Source organism: Phycodurus eques, chromosome 2, assembly GCF_024500275.1.
Source record: "Phycodurus eques isolate BA_2022a chromosome 2, UOR_Pequ_1.1, whole genome shotgun sequence".
In the NCBI taxonomy this organism is placed as follows: Eukaryota; Metazoa; Chordata; class Actinopteri; order Syngnathiformes; family Syngnathidae; genus Phycodurus; species Phycodurus eques.
Genome location: NC_084526.1, coordinates 39,703,431 through 39,727,917, shown reverse-complemented (window position 1 = coordinate 39,727,917; position 24,487 = coordinate 39,703,431). Strand labels below are relative to the sequence as shown.

General features: G+C 43.2%; 1 protein-coding gene across 4 annotated transcripts in view; it reads right to left on the bottom strand.

The window, feature by feature from the left end:
- Window positions 1-24,487, bottom strand: part of rnf111 (ring finger protein 111) — a 38,819-nt gene that overhangs the window by 1,865 nt on the left and 12,467 nt on the right. The window contains exons 3-14 of one of the 4 annotated variants that reach the window (XM_061670641.1): window positions 20,414-20,546; window positions 11,083-11,237; window positions 7,584-7,781; window positions 6,967-7,343; window positions 5,628-5,868; window positions 5,138-5,495; window positions 3,730-3,855; window positions 3,521-3,638; window positions 2,672-2,752; window positions 819-914; window positions 503-589; window positions 58-161 (exon numbers count right to left, since the gene is read on the bottom strand). In XM_061670641.1, the coding sequence (XP_061526625.1) occupies window positions 58-161; window positions 503-589; window positions 819-914; window positions 2,672-2,752; window positions 3,521-3,638; window positions 3,730-3,855; window positions 5,138-5,495; window positions 5,628-5,868; window positions 6,967-7,343; window positions 7,584-7,781; window positions 11,083-11,237; window positions 20,414-20,546 (2,074 nt within the window). The remainder of the gene's footprint in view (window positions 1-57; window positions 162-502; window positions 590-818; window positions 915-2,671; window positions 2,753-3,520; window positions 3,639-3,729; window positions 3,856-5,137; window positions 5,496-5,627; window positions 5,869-6,966; window positions 7,344-7,583; window positions 7,782-11,082; window positions 11,238-20,413; window positions 20,547-24,487) is intronic. The other 3 variants (XM_061670642.1, XM_061670643.1, XM_061670644.1) reach the window with 3 other exon arrangements.

Genomic DNA, 24,487 nt, shown 5'->3' with positions numbered 1-24,487 from the left:
AAGGCACTCCAAGGTTTTCGTGGAGGTTTTGAAAGTAAAAGAATCCTGGAGCCGCACCTGACGTCCTCCCCCTCCTCCAGTATGGACAGACAGATGGTGCACTTCTCCTCCGTGTCTTCGTCCGCCCCCTCATCTTCATCCTGCTTGCCATGCAGCTTTCTCTACAGGTGAAAAACGTTCGTGGACATCAGAAGTGATGTGCATACAAGCAGATTGTGTTAAAAAACAGGGGAAACAAACAAACAAACCAAAAAAAACAAACAAAAAAAACGTTAAAATGCTCACCTAAAGACACTGCTATACATATTTATCTGTATGCAAACATTTCATTGAAAGAGTTATCTATTTTCAAAACACTGAATTCCATTTGGGGACAGAGAGAATGGTCATTTTGTCCTGGAAGAAGGAAAACAAAAAAAAAAACAAAAAAAAAAACAAGGCCCCTCCCCCAAGACTACAGCTAACACTTGTTTTCCAAATTGATTGGTTCATTATTTCTCACCGATTCAGGGGTTGCGTGCATATTTTTTCCAATAGAGGCCCAAGCTTCGGGGGTTAACTGTTGGTCAATGTCTCTCTCCAACACCTTCTGTATTGGGTGGCAGGGTGTTAGACGGCTCGTTTAGTTACACTTAGGGAAAGCCTTCCCCAACAAGATCTGCATTCACAGCTAAAAGACACTACAGCACTTTGCTAAGTGAGTACAAAAGACCACTCTGTCCCAGAGCACACGGTTACAGCCAAGCAGCACTACACAAAGTATCTGGACAATGATATACATGTTAAATATACTGCTATGGACGGCCAAAAAGCCTCACCTTTTTGTATTTGTGTGGGTAAGTGCACCTCTCTATGGTTCCCTGAGAGGCTCCTCGGTTCACAGTCCCCAGTCGTTCCTCTAAATGCAGCAGGTCCTTCGTGGGACATAATAAACAATGGTTAACACGGACAACTGCCAGCGAATATTTAAGTAGGGCTGCAACCATCAAATATTTTTGGGGAATCGAGTATTCTACTGATTATCCCATCGATTCATCAGATAAACATTTAGCATTTTTGTGCATGTTTTCGGGCAACGTTTGAAGAATTGAGGTCAGGGTGGAGATGTTATAAACACAGTAAATATTTGTGTGTGTTCCACTTTTTCTTCCTTTTAATTAAACAAGGCGCTTTGTTTTGAATTACGTTTTTTTTTTTCCCCCATGTTACAAATATTTCATTGTTTTGTCTAACGCACAGAATCTAATGTTGTCACAAAACCAAAATTCTGAATATGGTTTTGTACCCGCATAAAATGAACGACGTTCCTGGTCTATATTTACTTTACTTGTGATGCCCCCGGAGGCTGAATAAATTACGCTACAGCAGAACTGCCAACCTAGAAAAATTCACTTGCAGAACAATTTGTCCAAATTTCCATATTTCCAAACTTTTGTCAAGAACATTTGTCAAACATAATTGTTAATATATTATGGCATCCATATTTGTCATTTGAATGTTTTTATTACATCAACCTTGTAAAGATGGATGCAGTTGCAGGCTGGATCAGTACCAGCTGATACACTAAATTGGATAGTTTATGTATGGGCAATAGTTTTGGATACAATTCTGTACAATTTACTTCTTGTAAGACTACAAGTACACGTAAGAAGAAGAAATGTAATTTCGTCTTCTCTTGCATGCTATTTATTTTACATATTTATATTTTCTATATCTACAATTGCTGCTGAAACAATGCCAATTTTTTTGGTGACAATTGTATTGTTTCACTAATCCCCCTTATTTCAATGTCTTCCGACACCTTATAACGAGAACTTAGCAATTAGCATGGCTTTGACATCGTCTTCTGTGTAGCTTATTCGCTACCATGGAGCCGATAATCAGTGACTTACAATGCGGACAACGGACGCAAAGAGAACTTTTGCCCCCGCGGCTTGAAAGTAGTGTGCGCCAAGCAGCTCTTCAATGTGGACGCACCGGAAATGTCAAGACGGATTTGTTTTTTTTTGTTTGTCCCCCCCCCCCCCCCCCCCCCCAATATCCGGAACATTCACAGTATTACGGCGGTCGTAACAAGTCAACGTTCAGTGATTTCTGTTAGGAAATACGGACGTTACGTAACATTTGGGAGCTCTGCGCTACAGTCTCCTGCAGCGCACAAACCTGGCTTCCATCAATTCCACATACAAATACATATTTTACAGGCGTGACAAATTGATGCTATATTTCAAACTGCACAGAACTATTAGTATTTAAAGACATAATGGTATCGTTTCATTTTTGACAGCTAGGTGTCGCGGTGCCTCCCGGACGCCTCCTTGGTGAGGTGTTCCGGGCACGTCCCGTCGTGAGGAGACCCCGGGGACGACCCAGGACTCTCTCTGTCGCCCGGCTGGCCTGGGAACGCCTCGGGATCCCCCCGGAAGAGCTGGATGAAGTGGCCGGGGAGAGGGAAGTCTGGGCTTCCATGCTAAAGCAGCCACCCGACCTCGGATAATCGGGAAAAAAATGGACGGATGGTGTCGCGGTACTTTTTTTTTTTTTTTGTACCAATATCCTATGCAACCCTCTTACAGACAGCTCTGCTCAACTGACCTGTGACTATTTGCTAACAAACGTCCACCATTGGATTGTTACTCGTCGACAATACAAACAGTGCATGCACGCTCACCTCATAGGTTCTTCCAAAGCCAGTCATTCTCGATGAGATGTAGCGAATGTGCGGGTAGGTGACTTCAGATATGCCAGTGTGCTGTCGGGGAGGAAGACAAAGCCATGCATGATACTTTAAGCTATTACAAAAGTATATGTTTGTTCCCGTTTGTTCTGTTGAGTAAAAAGAGCATCTGAATACAGGCGGCCCTCGGTTTATGGCTGAGATCCGTTCCTAAGGCGGCGTCATAACCTGAATGCATTTGCATGTCGGAAGGCTCCGTTGTCAACCACTAACCTATACTAAATCATATTAGTATGAAAAACAAGTGTGGCGGTAACGGAGCGTGCTTTCTTCTGCTGCGTGATAAATTATTGTTACACCTCCGCCACTTCTTAACATCAAAACATTGTGTGCTGTTATCATCGTAAACCGAAAAAGCCCAGGTGTGTTAGTGTGCCACTGTGATTAATTAATATGCAACAGTAAGGTAAAACCATTATGTTCCATCTGAATCCCTTTCTTTTCCATTAAATCTGAGCATGCTCACTGTGATAAACTTGTACTATAGAAAGTCAGCAGATGCTTGAGGGCGCCCAAGAAAAAAAAATAAACAATGACATCAGGAAACAGTCGGCTGTATTTGCGCTGAGACTTTTCCTCAAGGCTTCTTGAGTGTGCACTTGAAATGCCTGATGAGCTTTCATTAATTGCCTCTGCATAATTCATGAACTTCCCACCGTTTTTGAAATAAGCGACGTTAGAAAAAAAAGAAAGAAAAAAAAACATCATTGATCTAAGACACAATTCAATTAAAAGTGAGTGGTATTTATGCAAATGTATGCATATGCGCGCAGATGATGTTACCATGAAGGGGATGGGGAAGTGGTGCAGTCTGGAGGTGGGGTGGTAGTGGTGCAGGTGGGAGTGCAGATGCCCTGAAGGGTACGACGCCACGGTCACTCCGGCCTCAATGCCGAGCTCCCTGAGGACAAAACACATTCGCCACCTTTCAGTAATGGACAGTAGGCGTGAGCATTAAACTGCGGAGAGACCGAGCAGTTTCCGACACAGACCATGCGGTTCTCTGCTCTGGCTGGCGCGGGTGGGAAGACATAGTCTGTGGCACGTGGATGTGGTGCCCGTGGCCGTAGTTTGGGTGCATTCTGTGAGGGTGAGGAGGAGGTCGCTCGTGCGCTCGTCTGCAATGAACAAGCCACACAGGATTGATAAGCTAATTAAGATTCAAAGGCTTTACCATCGTATGCATTAATAAGTAACAAGTACAATTAAGCTCACTGTGCTTCATAACGCCACACATAACCTTAAATCACAATTATACATGCTAAGATTACAGTGCGGGTAAAAAAAAACTTTTGTGCTCAATGGCTAACCTTACATTTTAATATAGTCAGATGTGCCAGGATGTTTGTTAAAATTGCATCAGAAGAGAAGCAGAAATATTTTTAGGTTCACTTCTGGCGGTGCACGAGGTCCATTCAAGGACCGCCTTCCGCCAGTAACTCAGAAGATCTCGAACGCAAACGGAAAAACACATCGCTGAATTAAACTGAACATTTCAGTCTAAATCACGAGCTCAATATACCAAAGTTCTACCGTGTTTGAGTCTGTTTATTATTTGTTTTGTCTATCACTGACCTCCTGTATATTGATGCAGTAGCATAGTCACAATTACAGTAAATATCTATATGAAAAACCCTTTGAGGCCATAATGTTAATAATGGATTGTGTTTGACCTCAGAGGTTCCACTGTACAGTGAACCCTCACATATTAACGGTTGTTTTGGGGGCTTAGCCTATTCTGTGGTAACCTATCCTGTGTTATTTGCTACAATTCTTGTCTATTCTCGGTTTTAGTGTCCAGCCCAAAGCAATTAAAGGATTACTATATCACCATCTGGTGGAAACATGGTGTTGTTGTTAGGTTGAATTCAATGATAGGTTTTTTCTTTTGTGTTTGAGGTGTCCTGTTTTGTTGACGTCCTTGAATGCACCGTCAAAAATGAAAGTTTGTTTTTGCTTCTTTCCCAACGCAGCCACTAATAGACCCTGTAGCCTACTTTACTGTTACAATTTGCGTCTATTCCGTATATTTCCTATTGTGTGCAAATGCCAAAAGGTGAGTTGAATGCCGTAATACCGTTTATGTAAAGTGAGAGAGCACATATTTGTTTGCCCATGTGTAATGTCAGACTAATAGGCGAGCTCATACTATTGATGGGTCTCATGTGAAGTAGTAGTTTGTTTGTGTTGAATACTTTAAGTATTCAACACAGTTGTTTATGTAACATGGGTTCATGATTGTGTACATGCTATAAGCATCTTTACTCAATTACAAACTTTTATTTGCAAATTTTAGCTTTTTTACAGCAGGCTCACTGTATATATTTGAAAGTGTAAAAGACACAGTTCATAAAACACACAACGTGTGTTTTTAACGTGATGCAAGACCGTGGCACTAACGTGGGGTGCTGCATCATTCTGCGCCTCTGGACCTCCATCCTCTGCAACATTTCGTGTTGGTGGAGCCGCTGAACTGATCCCAGTGGTGGCATATGTTGCGGCAGGGTCTGGTGCTCTGCGGGCAGGTGCTGGGCCAGGGGGGCGCTCGAACTGGAGAGGTGGTGGGCAGTTAGAGGAGGGCCACTGGGTACGCTGTGGCCTGATGGGTGGGATGGCAGCGGCGGATGAAAGGGGTGGACATTGTGGGGAAGGACATAATCGCCTTGTGGAGGGGGCTGAGGTGTAAGTTGGGGGTTCCCGTGGGAATGAGGGCAGGCAGTAGAGGGCTGATGATGCAATGAGCGTGCCAGAGAGCCATCTGGAAATATAGGAGATATATACAAGGAAATATAAATAAATGAATACCAATGAGAAAATGTTACATTTCCAACTGGAGCTGACCATCCAACAATGGATAGAGAGAGGAACATTTGATGAAGTTTATACTCACATGAGGGATGTATGTAATGTCTGCATGGCTGCTGAAGCTGTGTTTGAGGCTGAGCCACCAAGCCAGAGCTGAAAGAGTCCACCACAGTTGGCTGGCTGGGTCCAGGGGTGGCCTGGGAAACGTACGCAGGAGGCCGCGAGGTGGAGCCTGGGCAGCAGGGGTCAAAGGCTGATGTGCTGCCATGGAAACTAGCCCCGCTGCTTCGAACACTACTGTTGCTCAGGTCTACTGGCAGACTTTGCTGTGAGACGAAAGAGGGTTACATTTAGATGTGTACATTTTAGATGTGTTACATTTAACACATTTCATAACAGTCTCTGATAATTTGTACTGTACTAAGAAGCCCTTCAATTCTGGGTAACTCCACAATGCAACTGCTGTACTTTTACTGCATACCTGGATTGGTTCTTAAGGCTAAACAGAATTTCATATTCTGCGTAACCATATTGCATCCTACAGGGATCGTGCAAATTAGAATATCATTCCTTTCATAAGTTCCTTTATTTCATTATTTCAATTCAAAAAGTGAAATTCATATACTGGGTGTTCAAAAATTTACATTAGGTCATAATGTCGAGATTTGGCCTTCTGAAAAGTATTTTCTTATGAGTTTCATCATCTGCTAGATGGTCACTAGTATAATTTTATGTCACTAGTAGTACTAGTAGCGCACAGTTGTCAATTAGTGGTCAGTTTTGCCTCACTAGTAAAATGTGGTTGTCCTATTAATAGGCTAAGTTGTCCTCGTGAGGACAAAGCGTACTACTGCATGGCTTTTTAGCTGAATATTATGTATAATCAAATAAATGTTCAAACCTCTTTCCATAAAGCTGTTTGAACATTTATTTGATATCCCTGCTGCAAAACTAAACAGTGGATATGAGCAAGAAGAGCTAGTAGTTGAAATCTTCCAAGCAGACTACATCAGCACAAGATTGTTTTTTTCCCCTCCTCTTATAATGAAATGATCAGGCAAGACAATTCAGCGTACTGGTAGAACAACTGTCTTGGTCGTAATCGTTTCCACTACTGCATAACATGTTTGCATACTAATAGGACAAATTTGGCATTCTAGTAAGAAGAAGTAAAAAATATTAAAGGCCGAAGGCCCACGAGTAGTGCAACTGCATGTTACTTCTGGGGCAAAACTTGGGTGCCCTAGTCGTTCTAATAATGCACCAAATGTTCTTACAAGTGAGGATAAAGAGCGTACTATTAATACAAGGACCTTAAGCTGGATATCAAGGATACTGAATTAATGCTCAAATGGCTTCCTATAGTCACACAGACTAGTACTACACTCAATACTAACGTATGTTAGCAGTGAATGCAGTATTACCTGGTCGTGGTAATGGGTCGCATTGTTGCCGCCGCCACTACTGCTACCGCCACCGCTCACTCCGGCACAGGGTGCAGGCAGTGCACTGGGCCTTTCCACAGCACAGCTAGGCTCTTGGAAAGGCAGGGTACCCGGGGGCTGTGGTGTGGGGTGGTGGACGTGAAGGACAAAATGGTGCGTGTTGCCGTGACCGTGCTGGGAGCCGTTGGCCTGAGAGGATGAGGCCTGCATGCAGCTCGAATGGGAGTGGCTGAGGGACAGATGACCGGGGGAAGGCCTCCCGCACGGCGAGTGCTGTTGACAGCACGACGGCAGCCTGGGCATGGCCGTGCCTGCGTTTTCTCCTGCGGAACCTGACAAACCTGGTCTGCTGTCATCTGGTGAGAAGAAAGCAGAGGAATAAGCAAGCTGCTGGCCAGTCGTCCAAATGCAATGCAGCAACAAACAAAACAGAGCTTTTCATAAAACACATCTGTGGCGTATGTAATGGAAGGAGAGAGGTATTCTTGGACTTAAGTCTAAGTTTAAAAAAATAATAACTAAAAAAAAAAAAAAAAAAAAAAAAAGTCCCCCATTATTCCTGTCTAACAGCATCTGGTTGCAACATGCTGTCTTACCCTCTGTGGCTGTTCGAGTCGAGCCGCTCGGCCTCGGTGTGTGCATACTGTCGGGTATCGAGCCTCCTCCTCCCCTCGTGGAGGGGCCTGCGGCATCATTGAGCTCTGAGGTAGAGGCATTCTGGGAAGATGACGATGAGGACGACCTGACCGTTTGAGGGTGAATGCTGCCGGAGGTTGTTGGCACAACTGAGAGGTCTAAAGACAGAGTCCAGAGCAGTTCTAATATAAACAGTGGTGCCTTGTCCTAAGACCTAAGAGTTTACTTTACTCCATGACTACACTCTTAATTCAAAACACATCTTAAAGACCCTGTAAGTCATTTTCGTGTTTTGTTTCTAAATGCATCAAATAAGTTTGAAGTGCTGAAAACGTGTGCAAAGACCCCCACTATATAAGTACTGAGCGCCAGTGGCTAACCTGCCCAACTGCCACTTCCTTATTGACAATAACCAGGGAGGGTAAAGAATATATTCCTGTGAGTATTGTTATATTGTCTGTATACATGTGTTGCTGCACCATTTGTGTTCCAATATCCCTTGTAGGAAAGCAGTACGCAAGTGGAGAAAAGCTAAATTCCTAATTGCCTATGACCTCTACAGACAAAGTCTTTGTAATTTTAACCAAGAGTTAAGACGAGACAGCAACATCTTTGTGAAATCATCAGTAAGAACTTTGCTGCGTTTGACAAGCTCATAACCTCCCCGAATCAGATGGCTCCAGAACTCCGAACAGCAGATAAATGCAATGAATTTGCTTTTTATTTTTGTGAAAAAATACAATCCATCAGGTTAAATATTAGCGCAAATCAGAAAAATTATAAAATGATACTACATCTGAAGCCACCCAGGAAAAACTTTATTACCATGTCAGAATTTGATACAGCTGACCAAAAAAACTGTAGAGAAAACGGTTCAGCAGCTGAAACCATCAACGAGCTGTCTTGACTCAATACCATCTGACTATTTCAAAGCTATTGGGAAGTCCGTGCGAGCTGATTTTCAGCAAATAATCAATTGCTCACTTGAGTCGGGCGAGTTTCCTAAAGCTCAAAGTAGCTGCCATTAAGCCGCTGTTAAAAAAATATATAAAAATTAAAACTACAACGCTGGATGCTTCCATGTTAGCAAGCTATAGACCCATCTCAAATCTCCCTGTCATAGCAAAGATTGTTGAGAAAGTTATTTTTAATCAACTCAGCAATTTTTTTAACTTAAATTGACTTTTTGTCAAATTTAAATCAGGTTTCCAAACTCATCACAGTACAGAATCTGCTCTTATCAAAGTCCTAAATGATATAAGGTTGAATACTGACTCGGGAAAGGTGTCAATTCTGGTCTTGTTGGACCTCAGTGCAGCTTTTGATACGGTAGATAATAATATACTGCTGAACAGGTTGGAAACGTGGGTAGGACTAAATGGAACAGTCCTTAAATAGTTCAGGTCCTACCTGGGTGAAAGGAGCTATTTTGTAACCATTGGAAGTGTTCAATCTCATCGAATGGCAATGACCTATGGGGTCCCTCAAGGGTCAGTTCTTGGTCCCCTCCTGTTCAGCCTGTATATGCTACCTTTGGGTCAAATTCGTCAGAACTGTAATTTTGACTATCATAGCTATGCAGATGACAAAGTTATCTAGCAGTATCTCCAGATGACTACAGTTCAATTGAGGTGTTTTGACACTGCCTAAAACAGATAAATATCAGGATGAGCCAACATTTTCTTCAATTAAACCACAATAAAACTGAGATAATTGTTTTTGGCAATAAAAAAAAGAGGATTCCTGTTAGTAAATACCTGGAGTCACTCTCTTTAAAAACCAAAGACCAAGTCCGAAACCTTGGTGTTCTGTTAGATTCCGACCTGACTTTTAACAGTCATATCAAATCAATTACGAAAACTGCCTTCTACCATCTGAAGAACATATCCAGAGTGAAGGCTCGCATGTGTCAAGCAGACCAGGTGAAGCTCATCCATGCTTTTATCTCAAGTAGATGACTATTGTAATGGTCTTCTGACTGGACTCCCTAAAGAGAGCATTAAACACCTGCAGCTCATTGAGAATGCTGCAGCTAAGTCGTTACACTGGCCTCCAGTCAGCTTTAGAATAGAGTTTAAAGTTCTGCTACTGGTCTATAAATCACGAAACAGTTTAGGTCCAGAATACATGAATTTAATGCTAATGGAATATAAACCCAGTAGGGCTCTGAGATCGACAGTCTCAGGCCAAATAGTGGAGCACAGAGTCCAAAGTAAACATGGTGAAGCAGCATTTAGCCATTATGTTGCACACAAATGGAATAAGTTGCCAACAAAAGTGACGTTAGCCCCAAGTGTGCATGTTTTTAAGTCCAGGTTAAAAACTTCTTTCCCCATGTTTCCCTGTTTTTAAATGCTTTTAATCATGTAAATAAAGCACATTGAGTTACCTTGTGTATGAAATGGGCTATGTAAATAAATGTGCTTGGCTTTCCTTTGGTTTGTTAACACTGCTAGCTCGTCTTTAGCCCGCCTATGGCATTGTTTTTTTTTTTTTTTTTTAACAAGTCAAAACAACAACAAAATTATCAGTCAAGCCATTGTTCATGTCGCAAAAACTCGAAAATCGGGTCACTCACTCGCAAATCGAGCAACCAATGTATTTCACATAGGCTATATCTCTATAAAGTCCAAATAATTTTAGTTGCTAAAACATCTCCAAGAACTACCCTAACTCAGCTGAAATTCAGCATTAAAAAAAAAACAAACGACATGCAAATCCATTCAAATCTATGCGCAAAGATGTTGGTGTGTAACTCAGGTTGGTGTACATGCTAACCCATTTTCACAATGACCATTTATGAAAGACATCCATGCTATATCAAATCTGATTTTAAAAAATAAACACACATGTTCACAGTCATGAATGTAAACCTGCGTGTGTGTGAAGAATGAATGTGTGTTGGTCTGGTCCGCAGATGCTTAACAGCCAAGAAGACAGAATCTCATTAGTATTCTGGTGTGTGCACTCCATCTACTTTTCTTATTCACAAATTAATTTTGCTCACATACTCAGCTCTATAAAATGTCCTCTCAGTACATTCAACATTGAACTTTAATACAACGTGGTTTAGATATGAATAAAAATCAATGTCCATGTAATTAATAAATATCAATTAAACTTGGAAAATCCAAGATTCCGGTTCAGTAGATGGCAAAAAGTGCGAATGCTGGAAAATGTCTGTCGCTGATATAAAGAGACCATTTTATCATAGAATTGTCTTTACAGTTTTAAGCCAAATTGACTGCATTTATATCGAGCCTTTAAAGTGCTTTTAAAATGTTGCCTCAGTCACCTTTTCACACCATGATAATGGTGTATGGTGCCATGGGAATACGTAACGAGCTGCATTAGCTTTCTCAAAACACTCATTCTAGTCATCTGTTTAGAGGTATCTGAGCTTCTAAGTGACTCTGGATGGAGAGGATCAACACTGAGCTGGCCTGATGTTTTTCTCACCATCTTCATCAACAGTTAGGTCGACCACCTCCCCAGAATTTTGACGCAGCGGCTGGATGACGGTGGACAGTCTGTGACGTCCTCGGGGCTCCTGGAGACGGTTCTGTGAGCAACTGTTAGTCCATATTCTACCAAGACCACCCAATGAGCGTGACCTGTAAAGGCAAAGACATAATGGTAATTACACATTGCCTTCACCTAAGCCACACTAGCATTTCCATGGTAATGGTTGCTTTGCTGTGAATGGAGACAAGAACACAGCATTGGACAAGTTAATATTTATGTCACAATTTAGTCAGTCAACATCGTTAGTACAAAAACAAATACATTTTAAGGTTGTGCTCTTCTGGTCCTTGTTTGTTGGTGGTATGATGAAAGCTAACTAATAATAGTAGAAACTATGTTTCTGTAGCACTTCTAAATTACCTCAGCAATATCATGTACATTTGTAATTATACTGAAATCAACATCTTCCACCATTTGTGTAATATGGTGGCAATTGATGGTGCGGAAGAAAACGTCAATTAGTCAGAAACTAAGGCTCATTTCTTTCTGGACTGTCATCACAAAGCCCAGAATTCCTGTCACCCGATTTACAGCGCCAAGAAAAAATACTGGGTCCCTTCTCAAATTCTTACATGTTTTTATAGTTTCTCCACTTTAATGTTTAAGGTCATCAAAGAAATTTAAATATCAGACAAATATAACCCAAGTGAACTTAAAATGCTGTTTTTAAATGGTGATTTCATTCATTAGGGGAAACAAAAATCTGTTAAAATGTGTGAAAAAGTAATTACCCCCTCCCCCCCTTGTTAAATCATCAATTAATTTAGGCTACTCACAATTTTTGGTTAATTTGCTCTGATCACACCAAAGCCTGATTACCTCCAGACCTGCTCAATCAAGAAATCAGTTAAACAGAATCTGCCCTAACAAAATCAAGTTGCACAAAAAAAAAAATCTGCAACAAAATGACATGATCCAAAGAAATTCCAGAACATTCAAGGAATAAAGTAACTGACATTTATCAGTCTGGAAAGGGTTACAAAAGGCATTTCTAAAGGTTTAGGATTCCAGCGAACCAGAGGGAGAGCTATTAGCTTCACATGGAGAAAACCTGCAACAGTGGTGAACTTTTCCAAGAGTGGCCGGCCTACAAAGATTACCTCAAGAGAACAGCAATGACAAACAGAAGGCCACAAAGGAACTCAGGACTTTTAAACAACTCCAGATCTCCCTTGCCTCAGTTAAGGCCAGTGGTCATAAAACAACAATAAGGAAGAGACAAATGAAAAATGGCTTCAATGGCAGAGAAAGCAGTGCTGACCAAAAAGAACATAAGCCTAGTCCTAATTTTGAAAAAAAAAACAACTACAAAAAAAAAAATCTGAATGATTCCCAAGACTTTTGGGAGAATATTATATGGACTAATGAGATAACAGTTGAGCTTTTTGGACGGTGTGTGTCTCATTACATCTGGCTTAAATGTAGCACAGTATTTAAGAAAAAGAACTTCATACCACCAATCAAACAGTGATAGTGTGATGGTCTTGGGCCGCTTTTCTCCTTCGGGACCTGGACAACTTGCTGTGATTGATAGAACCATGAATACTGCTCTTTAACAGAAAGCCCTGAAGGAGAATCAGTTTGTGGTCCTCAAGCTGAAGCGCACTTGAGTTCTGCAGCAGGATAACCATCCAAATGCACCAGCAAGTCAACTTCTGAATGGCTTTAAAATAAATTTTAAAAATCAATTTAAAATAAATAAGGGTTTTGCTGTGGCCTCGTCGAAGTCCAGACTTGAATCCAATTGAAATGCAGTGGCATGACCTTAAAAAGGCCATTCATCCTCAAAACCCCCCAGTCTTTGCTGAATTCCAACTATTCTGCAAGGAAAAGTGGGCCAAAATATCTCCACAGTGATGTGAAAGACCTTGCCCATTATAGAGAATGCTTGATTTCAGTTGTTGCTGTTGAGGATGGCCCAACCAGTTATTATAGTTTTAGGGGGCCATTACTTTTTCCACAGGGCCAGGTCATTTTAAATAGTTTTCCTTAATAAATTAAATACTTTAAAACAGCATTTTAAGTTCACTTGGGTTACTTTTGTCATATTTACATTTGTTTGATGATCTTAAACAAAGTGAGGAAGTTGAGAAGGGGGCCCAATACGTTTTCCTGGCACTGTAATTATTACCATTTATATTAATTTATTATTCCCTATTCAGAAGTGGGTAGAGTTGCCAAAAATTATACTCAAGTAGTGTTACTTTAGAAAAATATGACAAGTACAAATTAATCTTTTAATTAATGAGGAAAAATACTCAGTGAAAAAAAACAACTCAATTACTGAGTAAGCAGTGACTAACTTCTGATTTTTTTTAAATCAGAGTATGACCGTCAAACGATACAAAAATATATAATGGTAATGTGCAACTTCAGATACTGTGCAAGAATATCATCAAAACAATTACTAAATATTCATAAAATATCATGACCAAAGTCTAATTCAGCCAAAACAAATGGTATAAAATTACCTCCCTTTGCTACAATAGGCTCAAGGCAGAAATTACATGTTTTCTCAAGTTCCGAGTGGAGCTCTTGTAGACTGAAATGCGGACATTTTTAGGCAGACACAGATGACTGCACATGACAAAGTTTATGCTTTTTCTTGTCGATAAGATAATATAGATTGAATGTGAAGCTATGGGCTGCTTCTGACTGCGAGTCGCACGCCATTATTTTCTCCGTTGTGTCTGCCGTGCTTTACGGAAATGAGTCATTTTAAAAACTTTGTTTCTGTGTGGGGATGAGAAGACTACTTGGCTCCGTATGATTGGTGAATTGGAGTCAAACGTTGATAATGGTTACATTGGATTAGTGAAACAGAGTCACGTGACCGGCACTAGTCTCGCTAAGAACCAAAACAAATTGCTCAGGCAAGCAATAACAGATACTGGAGCTGATGTCGAACTGAATGTACCTCAATGTAACGAGTGAAATGTGGTGCGTTACTACACCTCTTTCCATATGCACCTAAATGGTTTCCTAAAATTTCCATATCTTCAGCTCTTTCACGTTCATCTATTTTAAATGTTCCTCTAAAACGTTCCTTTCACATACTGAAAGTTCTCAGTCTGGAGTGAGTGTGTGCAGGGAATAGCTGCATTTACCCCCACCGGGCCAAAAAGTGAACAGAGGGAGGAGGGGTGAGCAAGGCAGAGGAGAGATAGGAGCCTGTACGGGAGTGTCGTAAAGTGAGATGCCACGGAGCTTTGCAGTCGGGGAATATCATTACAACTCTCATGAGACCTTTGACAAACTGCAGCTGTACAGGGAAAATGTCAATGCCAAATTGCAACTTCATCGCAACTATACTGCTTCTGACATGACTACCCTACTAAATAAGTCTGTGAATTGTGTAAAGTGACTCATTTAATGCTGAATGGTGCAACAGATGTTTATTGTAACAGGTATACTGTCTGAATCAAAATAATTTCATACATACCAAACATAATTCAAAATGGAAAACACTAAGTTGTTCAAGTTTCCCAACTTCATTTATACAACCCCAATTCCAATGAAGTTGGGACGTTGTGTTTAACAAATAAAATGTTTACCACTGTGTTATATCACCTTTTCTTTTAACAACATTCAATAAATGTTTGGGAACTGAGGACACTAATTGTTGAAGCTTTGTAGGTGGCCTGTCGCTTTGACATCTGTGGTCATGAAGTCCTTTGAACGTCTCGTGCTGGACCACCTCAAGAGTGTCACAGGTCCCCTGCTGGACCCCCTGCAGTTTGCCTACCAAGCGAACAGGTCTGCGGATGATGCAGTCAACATGGGACTGCACTTCATCCTAGAACACCTCGACAGTGCAGGGACCTACGCAAGGATCCTGTTCGTGGACTTCAGCTCAGCGTTCAATACCATCATCCCTGAACTCCTTTCAACCAAGCTTCTCCAGCTCAGCGTCTAACCTGCCATCTGCCAGTGGATTTACAGCTTTCTGACGGGCAGGACACAGCAGGTCAGGCTGGGGGAGGCCACCTCATCCACACGCAGCATCAGCACTGGGGCGCCCCAAGGTTGTGTCCTCTCTCCGCTGCTCTTCTCTCTCTACACGAACGACTGCACCTCAGCGAACCCGACTGTCAAGCTCCTGAAGTTTGCAGATGACACCACTGTCATCGGCCTCATCAAGGACGGTGACGAGTCTGCATATCGACAGGAAGCGGAACGGCCGGAGCTGTGGTGCGGGCGACACAACCTGGAGCTGAACACGCTCAAGACGGTAGAGATGATCGTGGACTTCAGGAGGCATCCTTCGCCACAGCTGCCCCTCACGTTGTCCAGCTGCCTTGTGTCAACCGTCGAGACCTTCAAGTTCCTGGGAATTACAATCTCTCAGGACCTGAAGTGGGCGAACAACATCAACTCCGTCCTCAAAAAGGCCCAGCAGAGGATGTACTTCCTGCGGCTTCTGAGAAAGCACGGCCTGCCACCGGAGCTGCTGAGACAGTTCTACACAGCGGTCATCGAATCGGTCCTGTGTTCTTCCATCACAGTCTGGTTTGGTGCTGCTACAAAAAAGGACAAACTCCGACTGCAACGGACAATCAAAACTGCTGAAAGGATTGTCGGTACCCCCCTACTCACCATTGAGGACTTGCACGCTGCCAGAACTAAGACAAGGGCGTGCAAAATCCTCTCGGACCGTCTGCACCCCGGTCACCAGCTCTTCCAGCTCCTTCCCTCAGGTAGGCGCTACCGATCAACGCAAACTAGAACTAGTAGACATTCCAACAGCTTCTTCCCTCTTGCGATCAACTTCTTAAACACCTAACCTATAATTCCATTACAACAAGCTGGCAATTTTTTGACTTGAGTTCGTTGTCACATTTCTGTGGGGCCAATTATTTATTACTTGTGCACTCACTGTAGTTGTCTCGCCATGCTGCACTATTTGCATATACTGGCCACTCATGCCAGAGTAGCATCTGCTCCATTTGCACACTGATTGAGGAGTATCTGTAACATTTGCACAACCGACATTGTCCCAGATGATCGCACTACTCGTCACTTTAAACCGCATACACTCCTTGAAGTCTCAGCGCCCTTTGCACAATGGTCATTGCACCGGACTATTGCAATATTAGTCGTTCGAACTGCTCTAAGTGCTAGAGGACTCTGCATCTTTTTGCACAATTGTTTTTTGTCAATGTCTTTATGTCCCCAAAGTGTTCTGTAAATTGACTGTTTGTTGTACTAGAGCGGCTTCAACTACCGGAGACAAATTCCTTGTGTGTTTTGGACATACTTGGCAAATAAAGATGATTCTGATTCTGATTCTGAATTCTTTCCCATTCTTGCTTGATGTACAGCTTCAGCTGTTCAGCAGTCCGGGGTCTCCGTTGTTGTATTTTACGCTTCATAATGCGGCACACATTTTCAATGGGAGACAGGTCTGGACTGCAGGCAGGGCAGTCTAGTAACCGCACTCTTTTGCTACAAAACCATGCTGTTATAACACGTGCAGAATGTGGTTTGGCATTGTCTTGCTGAAATAAGCAGGGGCGTCCATGAAAAACACATTGCTTGGATGGCAGCATGCTTTTTTTGTCCGGAGGACAAAACGTCCACAATTTCCAAATACAATTTGAAATGTAGACTCGTCGGACCACAGAAAACTTTTCCACTTTGCATCAGTCCATCTTAGATGAGCTCGGGACCAGAGAAGCCTCTCTCTCTTCTGGGTGTTGTTGATAAATGGCTTTTGCTTTGCATAGTAGAGTTTCAAGTTGCACTTACGGATGTAGTGCCGAACTGCATTTACTGACATTGGTTTTCTGAAGTGTTCCTGCGCCCATGTGGTGATATCCTTGAGACATTGATGTCGGTTTTTGATGCAGTGCCGCCTGAGGGATCGAAGGTCACGGGCATTCAATGTTGGTTTTCGGCCTTGCCGCTTACATGGTGATTTCTCCAGATTCTCTGAACCTTTTGATGATGTTATGGCCGTAGATGATGAAATCCCTAAATTCCTTGCAATTGTACATTGAGGAACATTGTCCTTAAACTGTTCGACTATCATCTCACGCACTTGTTCACAAAGAGGTGAACCCCGCCCCATCTTTGCTTGTGAATGACTGATCAATTCAGGGAAGCTCCTTTTATACCCAATCATGGCACCCACCTGTTCCGAATTAGCCTGTTCACCTGTGGGATGTTCCAAACAGGTGTTGGATGAGTATTCCTCAACTTTCTCAGTCTTTTTTGCCACCTGTCCCAGCTTTTCTGGAACGCGTTGCAGCCATAAAATTCCAAGTTAATGATTATTTGCTAAAAACAATAAAGTTTATCAGTTTGAACATTAAATGTATTGTCTTTGTAGTGAATTCAATTAAATATAGATGAAACATGATTTGCCAATCATTGTATTCTGTTTTTATTTGTGTTTAACACAACGTCCCAACTTCATTGGAATTGGGGTTGAATAACAAACACAAAAGGTCAAAGTTGTGTGAGTGGTATGCAGAAGACGATACTGTAATTGGCCAGGCTCCTCAGCTCCTCCCAGGGCAGAGTAACATCCACAAGGGAAGGGATTATTTTGTAAATATCTGTTTGCCACCATAAACCCCTGAGGATGGGAGGGGTGAAGCATGGAGGACAACATTTCACTGTAAACATGAGCACTAGTGGAATGGGGGGGGGGGGGCGTATGGTCTAGACAGAATTAACTCATCATACAAAGCGTGATTTTGATTTTCTCTGTTTTTCTTCATGGTGCCACCACAGAAGGGTACCAGAGCTGGCAAGAATAAAAAATATGACAGCAATGGAAATTTGCGGCAAACCAGTACAGCCTCCCTTCTACGAGATATTGTTGCTATTGGAATACAATTTGGGTCAACACTTTGAAATCAAACACAGACTTGAAAAAATGCTAACCTCAGCGACCAATAAAAACAATAGAACACCCAAGAAAGATAATGATGAGACATAATGTCAGCATATTTCATCAAGATAATTACAGCCATTTTGCAAAATGCCACATGACTTCTCATCTTTCAGATATGCCCTTAGAAGGTAAGCTTCAAACGCAATTGTTCTCCACTTCTGTGACAAAAAGGTTAGGTGTCCATATAATTGAACACTGACAGTATATACATGCTTTTTGTCACCAAATAAGTTTTTTAAAAATTGTAAGTAGTAACACTGATTTACTGCTATTTGTAGTAGACTTCTACTTTCAAGTCTGTTATTCAATCATTTGTTGCTAGAATATACATTTTATAGGCAATATTATGGACAAACACAATAAGATGAACAAAGTTAACCAGACCTCTTAGGCTTGTAAAATAATGATTTTCCCTTATTTCAAGTTAGAACATCACATTGCAACTTTTCTACAAAATGCCTATGTAATACCAGATCCAACTATATATCCAATTCTAGAATAAAGTAGAATAGTTTCTAAGTGAAACCGTTAAATATGAAAGCATCATTTTCAAATGGTAATAAAATCAACATTGTGCTTTTAGAGTCACAGTCAAGCTGAGAAGAAATTTTGTGTCAACATTCATGTCCTGAGCTCAACTTTATCATGAGAACAGGGACTGATCAAGTATGTTTATTATTGATTCATATCGACTACACTGTTTGTTGTAACCCGCTACGATCTGGCCAGGACATCGCTCGAAAGCCTCCCACTGTGTACTGCTGAAACACTGGAATGTTCTCTTAATGCATTGCTTTGCCAGGGAGCAGCATCAACAAAACAGCCACCACACTGAACAACATGTATTCATTGGAAAGAGGTGCTCCCTGGGAAAAATGTAGTTGTCCCGTTCGCCACAACTGGGATAATATGAAGTTGCTTTGTCATCAATAAGCATGGGGAAATCCATAATTGCCTCGCCATTTTCATTGAACCAAAATGGTTCATGAGTTAACAGAAACAAAAATAATATAGGACAATTAACCATGACATCACACGTTCTCCCGGGTGGCAAAGCCGAAGCGTTCTCAGATGGCTCCACTGGTAAATGAACCCTTCTGACATTTGAGTAAGGCATCTGCTAATTTAGAAAACAAGGTAAATGGCTTGAAAGATTTATTGGTGTTATGGGAAAAAGATGAAAAGATGACGCTGCGAGAGGTAAACCGCTTATAAGGGAGACCCAGTGTGGAAATTCCAACTTAGTTTGGCTAAATACATAATTCAGGACAACGCAATAAATGAAATGCCTTCTCCTTGGTCTTCAAAGATGCAGCCTTAGGCTGCTCGCATGCTACTATACCAAGTAATCTCCCTTGATGCACCAAACTTTCCTTTTTCTTCCACTTCTCTTTATCCTTCACATTGATCTGCTTGGCATCGACGGTGGTGATGCCAGGGACGGTGGTGTTAGGGGCGGACCGGTATCATCGTCGTTGCTGTCGTCATGGGACTACAACTGTTGTTGATACGGCTGTCGTCGTGTCCATTGTTCTTTCGCCCCTTCCCTGGATGCTCAAGCCCTTTATCCTGTTTTCTCTCTGTCCTCCCATTTGTCCCTCTACTCTGTCTCTCCAGCTCACCACAGCTGACCATGACCACGCTCGTACCTCAAAACAATCGTATCTGACTACATCTTTCCTCATTAAAACGAATGGAAATGCTATTTACCTTATCGGTCAGGTCGGATTTAAACCATCATGACATTAACCTGTTGTTATCGCGACTTACACAGCAAGTCCGCTAACCTGTTTTCCGGGTCTGGTCAAGAGACTGTCCGCACACTGTGGACAGCACTCCATAATATTTTTCTTCATAAAAGCAAACAGTAATGACATAATTAAATGGAATGTAAAGAAATTAAGCAATTTTTGCCACATTTGTTTTTGCTTCAATTTAATGGAGATTGTGCTGCTCCTTCTGGTGTGAAAGACTTGGCCACCAGGGGGCAGTGTAATACAAACATTCACATACACTGAGCCGAACGACAGCTTGTATCTTGAAAAACTCTTAAATTGGGTTATTCAAGGCACCATTTTATATCTGGTGGTTCAACCCAAACAGATTTTTATCATTGTTTCAGATGACTGACAATGTTTTTGACTCTCTCGACAGGAGGCAGCTGGATCTCTTCAGGCCAGTCGAAGTCACTTGCTTCCTGCCACTCTGACGTATTCTGGCGCCTACTGTTTATAAATATTCTGAATTATACTATACAGGCAGAAACACAGGCTGAGGCAAGATGCATCTGGCCCACCTGTTTAGCCAACGATTCTCAAATAAACTAAGGGATTTTCTGAAAGTTGAAAATAAAATGTTGCCTACCTGAAACCATCTCCAACTGTGACGATCTCCACCTCACTGTCTGTTGAGGTGACATTGATCTCCTCGCTGGCAGGGACAACAGGTGCTGGAGCTGGAGTTGCCTCAATCACCACCACGTCTTCATCCAGAGCACCTGCGCACATTGACAGGAACACGACATACATGAGGATACAATGACAGCTTTCGGCATCAGCTCATTTAGTCTCAAACACATTGTTAAATAAATGTTATATATAAATATATATTACAGTGGGGCAAAAAAAGTATTTAGTCAGCCCCCAATAGTGCACGTTCTCCCACTTAAAAAGATGAGTGAGGCCTGTAATTTTCATCACAGGTATACCTCACCTATAAGAGACAAAATGAAAGAGGGGGAGAAAAAAAAAATAAAAAATCCAGAAAATCACTGTCGGATTTTTTTTCTTTTTTTAAGAATTTAAAAGCAAATTATGGTGGAAAGAAAGTATTTGGTAACCTACAAAAAATTTTGTTTAATTTCTGGCTCTCACAGGGGAACCACTGGGGCGATCTCCTGGGGAGTATTGGTGGTGTGATGGTGTCTCGCCCATGTTCCGTGGGTGCTGGGGCGGTGCCGGCGAGCACTCGTCTGGGTCGCCCGCTCTGGCTGCTGGTGGGGGCGGTGGGGCCCCCTTGTCACTCCTCGGGCCTGCGTCCTCCTCTTCTCTTTGTTCCTTGCGTCCCGCTGCAATCACCTCTTCCTCTTCCCGTGGGGGAGCCAGGTGGTCCCCTGCAGGCTGTGGGGCTTGCTGTGTTTTTTTTTCCCTGCCTGGTTTGGGAGGGGAGGTCCACCTCGCTGCCTGCCCCCCTGGTTTTGAAATGCATCACATACACTTCACATGTTTTAATGCACCACATACACCCATCTCTGGAGGGCGGTGGGTCGTGGGTGGGAGGGATTTGGCAGTTAGGCAGCAGTGCCTGGCAGCCTTGCCCCCTGATCTCTTAACCTTGCCCCCTGACCTCTCCAGATTTTAATGCACCACACCACTCTGGCTGGGCGGGGACTGGCTGCATCGCGGGCCCTGCGGGTTGGGGGTGGCATTGGGTCCCTGCGTCTCCCAGTGGGTGGCCAGTTGTCGGGGTGACTCGGTGGGGCGGAACGCCCTGCGTCCCTCAGTGTGGGACGTGTCCCATCCACCGGGCTGCTTTCGGTGGACCCCTGCGCCCGATCCCGCCCCTCGATTGATTGCGTGGGGTCCTCAGTCTCCGCGGTGCCGGCACAGCAATTACAGGACACTTCTGTCAGTCTTTGTGCATGTAAAACGGTGTCAATTCACTTGCATGTATCCGCAGGCACACACCCCTGGGAGTCTTTCACTGGGTGTGAGGCCACGCACTTATTGCGACAAACAACTCATGAATATGCAAATCGCTTGTGTATCCCCTCACTTATACTCTCGTCCTGTAGACTTTTATAATTTACATAATTAATCCCACCACACTTCAGTTGTACAGCCGTGTTCACGACCTTTGTCCTGCATGCTTCTTCTCCAGTCCTTGTCCTGTTCTATCTTGTCCTGTCCTTCCCTCACAGGCTGTAGCACTGCAGCCCCATGCAACACTCATATTTAATGTTTCACTGTTTTAGACACTTTCACACCCCACCCCTTCCCAGCCGCACCACCCACCACAATCACACCTCTGACTTCTGCGTTAACCATCCACGAACAGGATGTGAGACGAATCTTCAAACAACAAAGGATTAAAAAGCGGCAGGCCCAGACCTTGTGTCCCCATCCTGCCTCAAAGTCTGCGCGGACCAGCTCGCTGCAGTCTTCACACAGATCTTTGGAACTGTGGTAAGTACCATCCTGTTTCAAACGCTCCACAATCATCCCAGTCCCCAAGAAACCTGCAAACTCGGGTCTGAATGATTACAGGCCTGTCGCCTTGACATCTGTGGTCATGAAGTCCTTTGAAAGCCTCGTGGTGGACCACCTCAAGAGCGTCACAGGTCCCCTGCTGGACCCCCTGCAGTTTGCCTACCGAGCAAACAGGTCTTCGGATGATGCGGTCAACATGGGTCTGCACTTCATCCTAGAACACCCAGACAGCGCGGGGACCTATGCGAGGATCCTGTTCGTGGACTTCAGCTCTGCGTTCAACACCATCATCCCTGAACTCCTTTCCGCCAAGCTTCTCCAGCTCAGCGTCTCGCCCGGCATCTGCCAGTGGATTTACACCTTTCTGACGGGCAGGACACAGCAGGTGAGGCTGCGGGAGGCGGCCTCATCCACATGCAGCATCAGCACTGGGGCACCCCAAGGTTGTGTCCTCTCTCCGCTACTCTTCTCTCTCTACACGAACAACTGCATCTCAACGCACCCGGCTGTCAAACTCCCGAAGTTTGCAGATGACACCACCGTCATCGCCCTGATCAAAGACGGTGATGAGTCTGCATATCGACAGGAAGTGGAGCGGTTGGAACTGCGGTGCTGCCGACACATCCTGGAGCTGAACACGCTCAAGACTGTAGAAATTATCGTGGACTTCAGGAGGCATCCTTCGCCACAGCTGCCCCTCACGCTCTCCAACTGCCTTGTGTCAACTGTCGAGACATTCAAGTTCCTGGGAATTACAGTCTCTCAGGACCTGAAGTGGGCAATCAACATCAACTCCGTCCTCAAAAAGGCCCAGCAGAGGATATACTTCCTGCAGCTTCTGAGGAAGCACGGCCTGCCACAGGAGCTGTTGAGGCAGTTCTACACAGCGGTCATCGAATCAGTCCTGCGTTCTTCCATCACAGTCTGGTTTGGTGTTGCTACAAAAAAGGACAAACTCCGACTGCAACGGACAATCAAAACTGCTGAAAAGATTGTCGGTAACCCCCTACCCACCCTTGAGGACTTGCACGCTGCTAGAACTAAGACAAGAGTGTGCAAAATCCTCTTGGACCCTCCACATCCTGGTCACCAGCTCTTCCAGCTCCTTCACTCAGGTAGGCGCTACCAAACAATGCAAAGTAAAACTAGCAGACATTCAAACAGCTTCTTCCCTCTTGCGATCAACTTCTTAAACAGCTAACTTACAATTCCATTGCAACATGCCGCCAATTCTTTGTCTTGAGTTTGTTGTCACACATTTCTGTCGGGCCAATTATACATTACTCGTGCATTCACTGTGGTAGTCTCGCCACGCTGCACATCTACTGTTGTTGACCAATACTGGCCACTCATGCCAGAGTAGCATCTGCACCACTTGCACACTGACTAAGGAGTATCTGCAACATTTGCACAATCGACATTGTCCCAGATTATCGCACTACTAGTCACTTTAAACTGCATACATTCCTTGAAGTCTCGGCACCCTTTGCACAATTGTCATTGTACCGGACTATTGCTATATTAGTCATTCAAACTGCTCTAATTGCTAGAGGACTATGCATCATTTTGCACAACTGTCAAAAAAAAATAATAATTGAAAATGTACCGGCATTACCAAATTACTAGCAACCTTTTATTGCTCAGTGTTTTTCTCAATGTCTTTCTGTCTCAAAGGTATTCATTCTCCATCAATTGAATGTCTGTTGTCGTACGAGACTTGCTCCAACTACCGGAGACAAATTCCTTGTGTTTTTTTGACATACTTGGCAAAATAAAGATGATTCTGATAATGTAATGACTTACTTCTTTCATCCTGTTTACAATTAGTGCTTTGTCTTTTGTCTTTGTTTCTCTCTCCACTCTAGAAACTTTGTTCTGTTCGACTGATTGACTCTGATTCTCAATAAACCTCAATTATAGTACTAAGACTACTACATGTTCTCCCCGTGACTGCGTGGGTTTTCTCCGGACACTCCGGTTTCCTCCCACATCCCAAAAACATGCATGGTAGGATAACTGACAACTCTAAATTGTCCATAGGTGTCAATGTGAGTGCGGGTGGTTGTTTGTTTGTATGTGCCCTGCGATTGCCTGACAACCAGTTCAGGGTGTACCCCGCCTCCTGCCCGATGATAGCTGGGAGAGGCTCCAGCACGCCAACAACCCTAGTGAGGAGAAGCGGCTCATAAAATGGATGGATATAATACCAAGAAACCACAGCGGAAGCTTA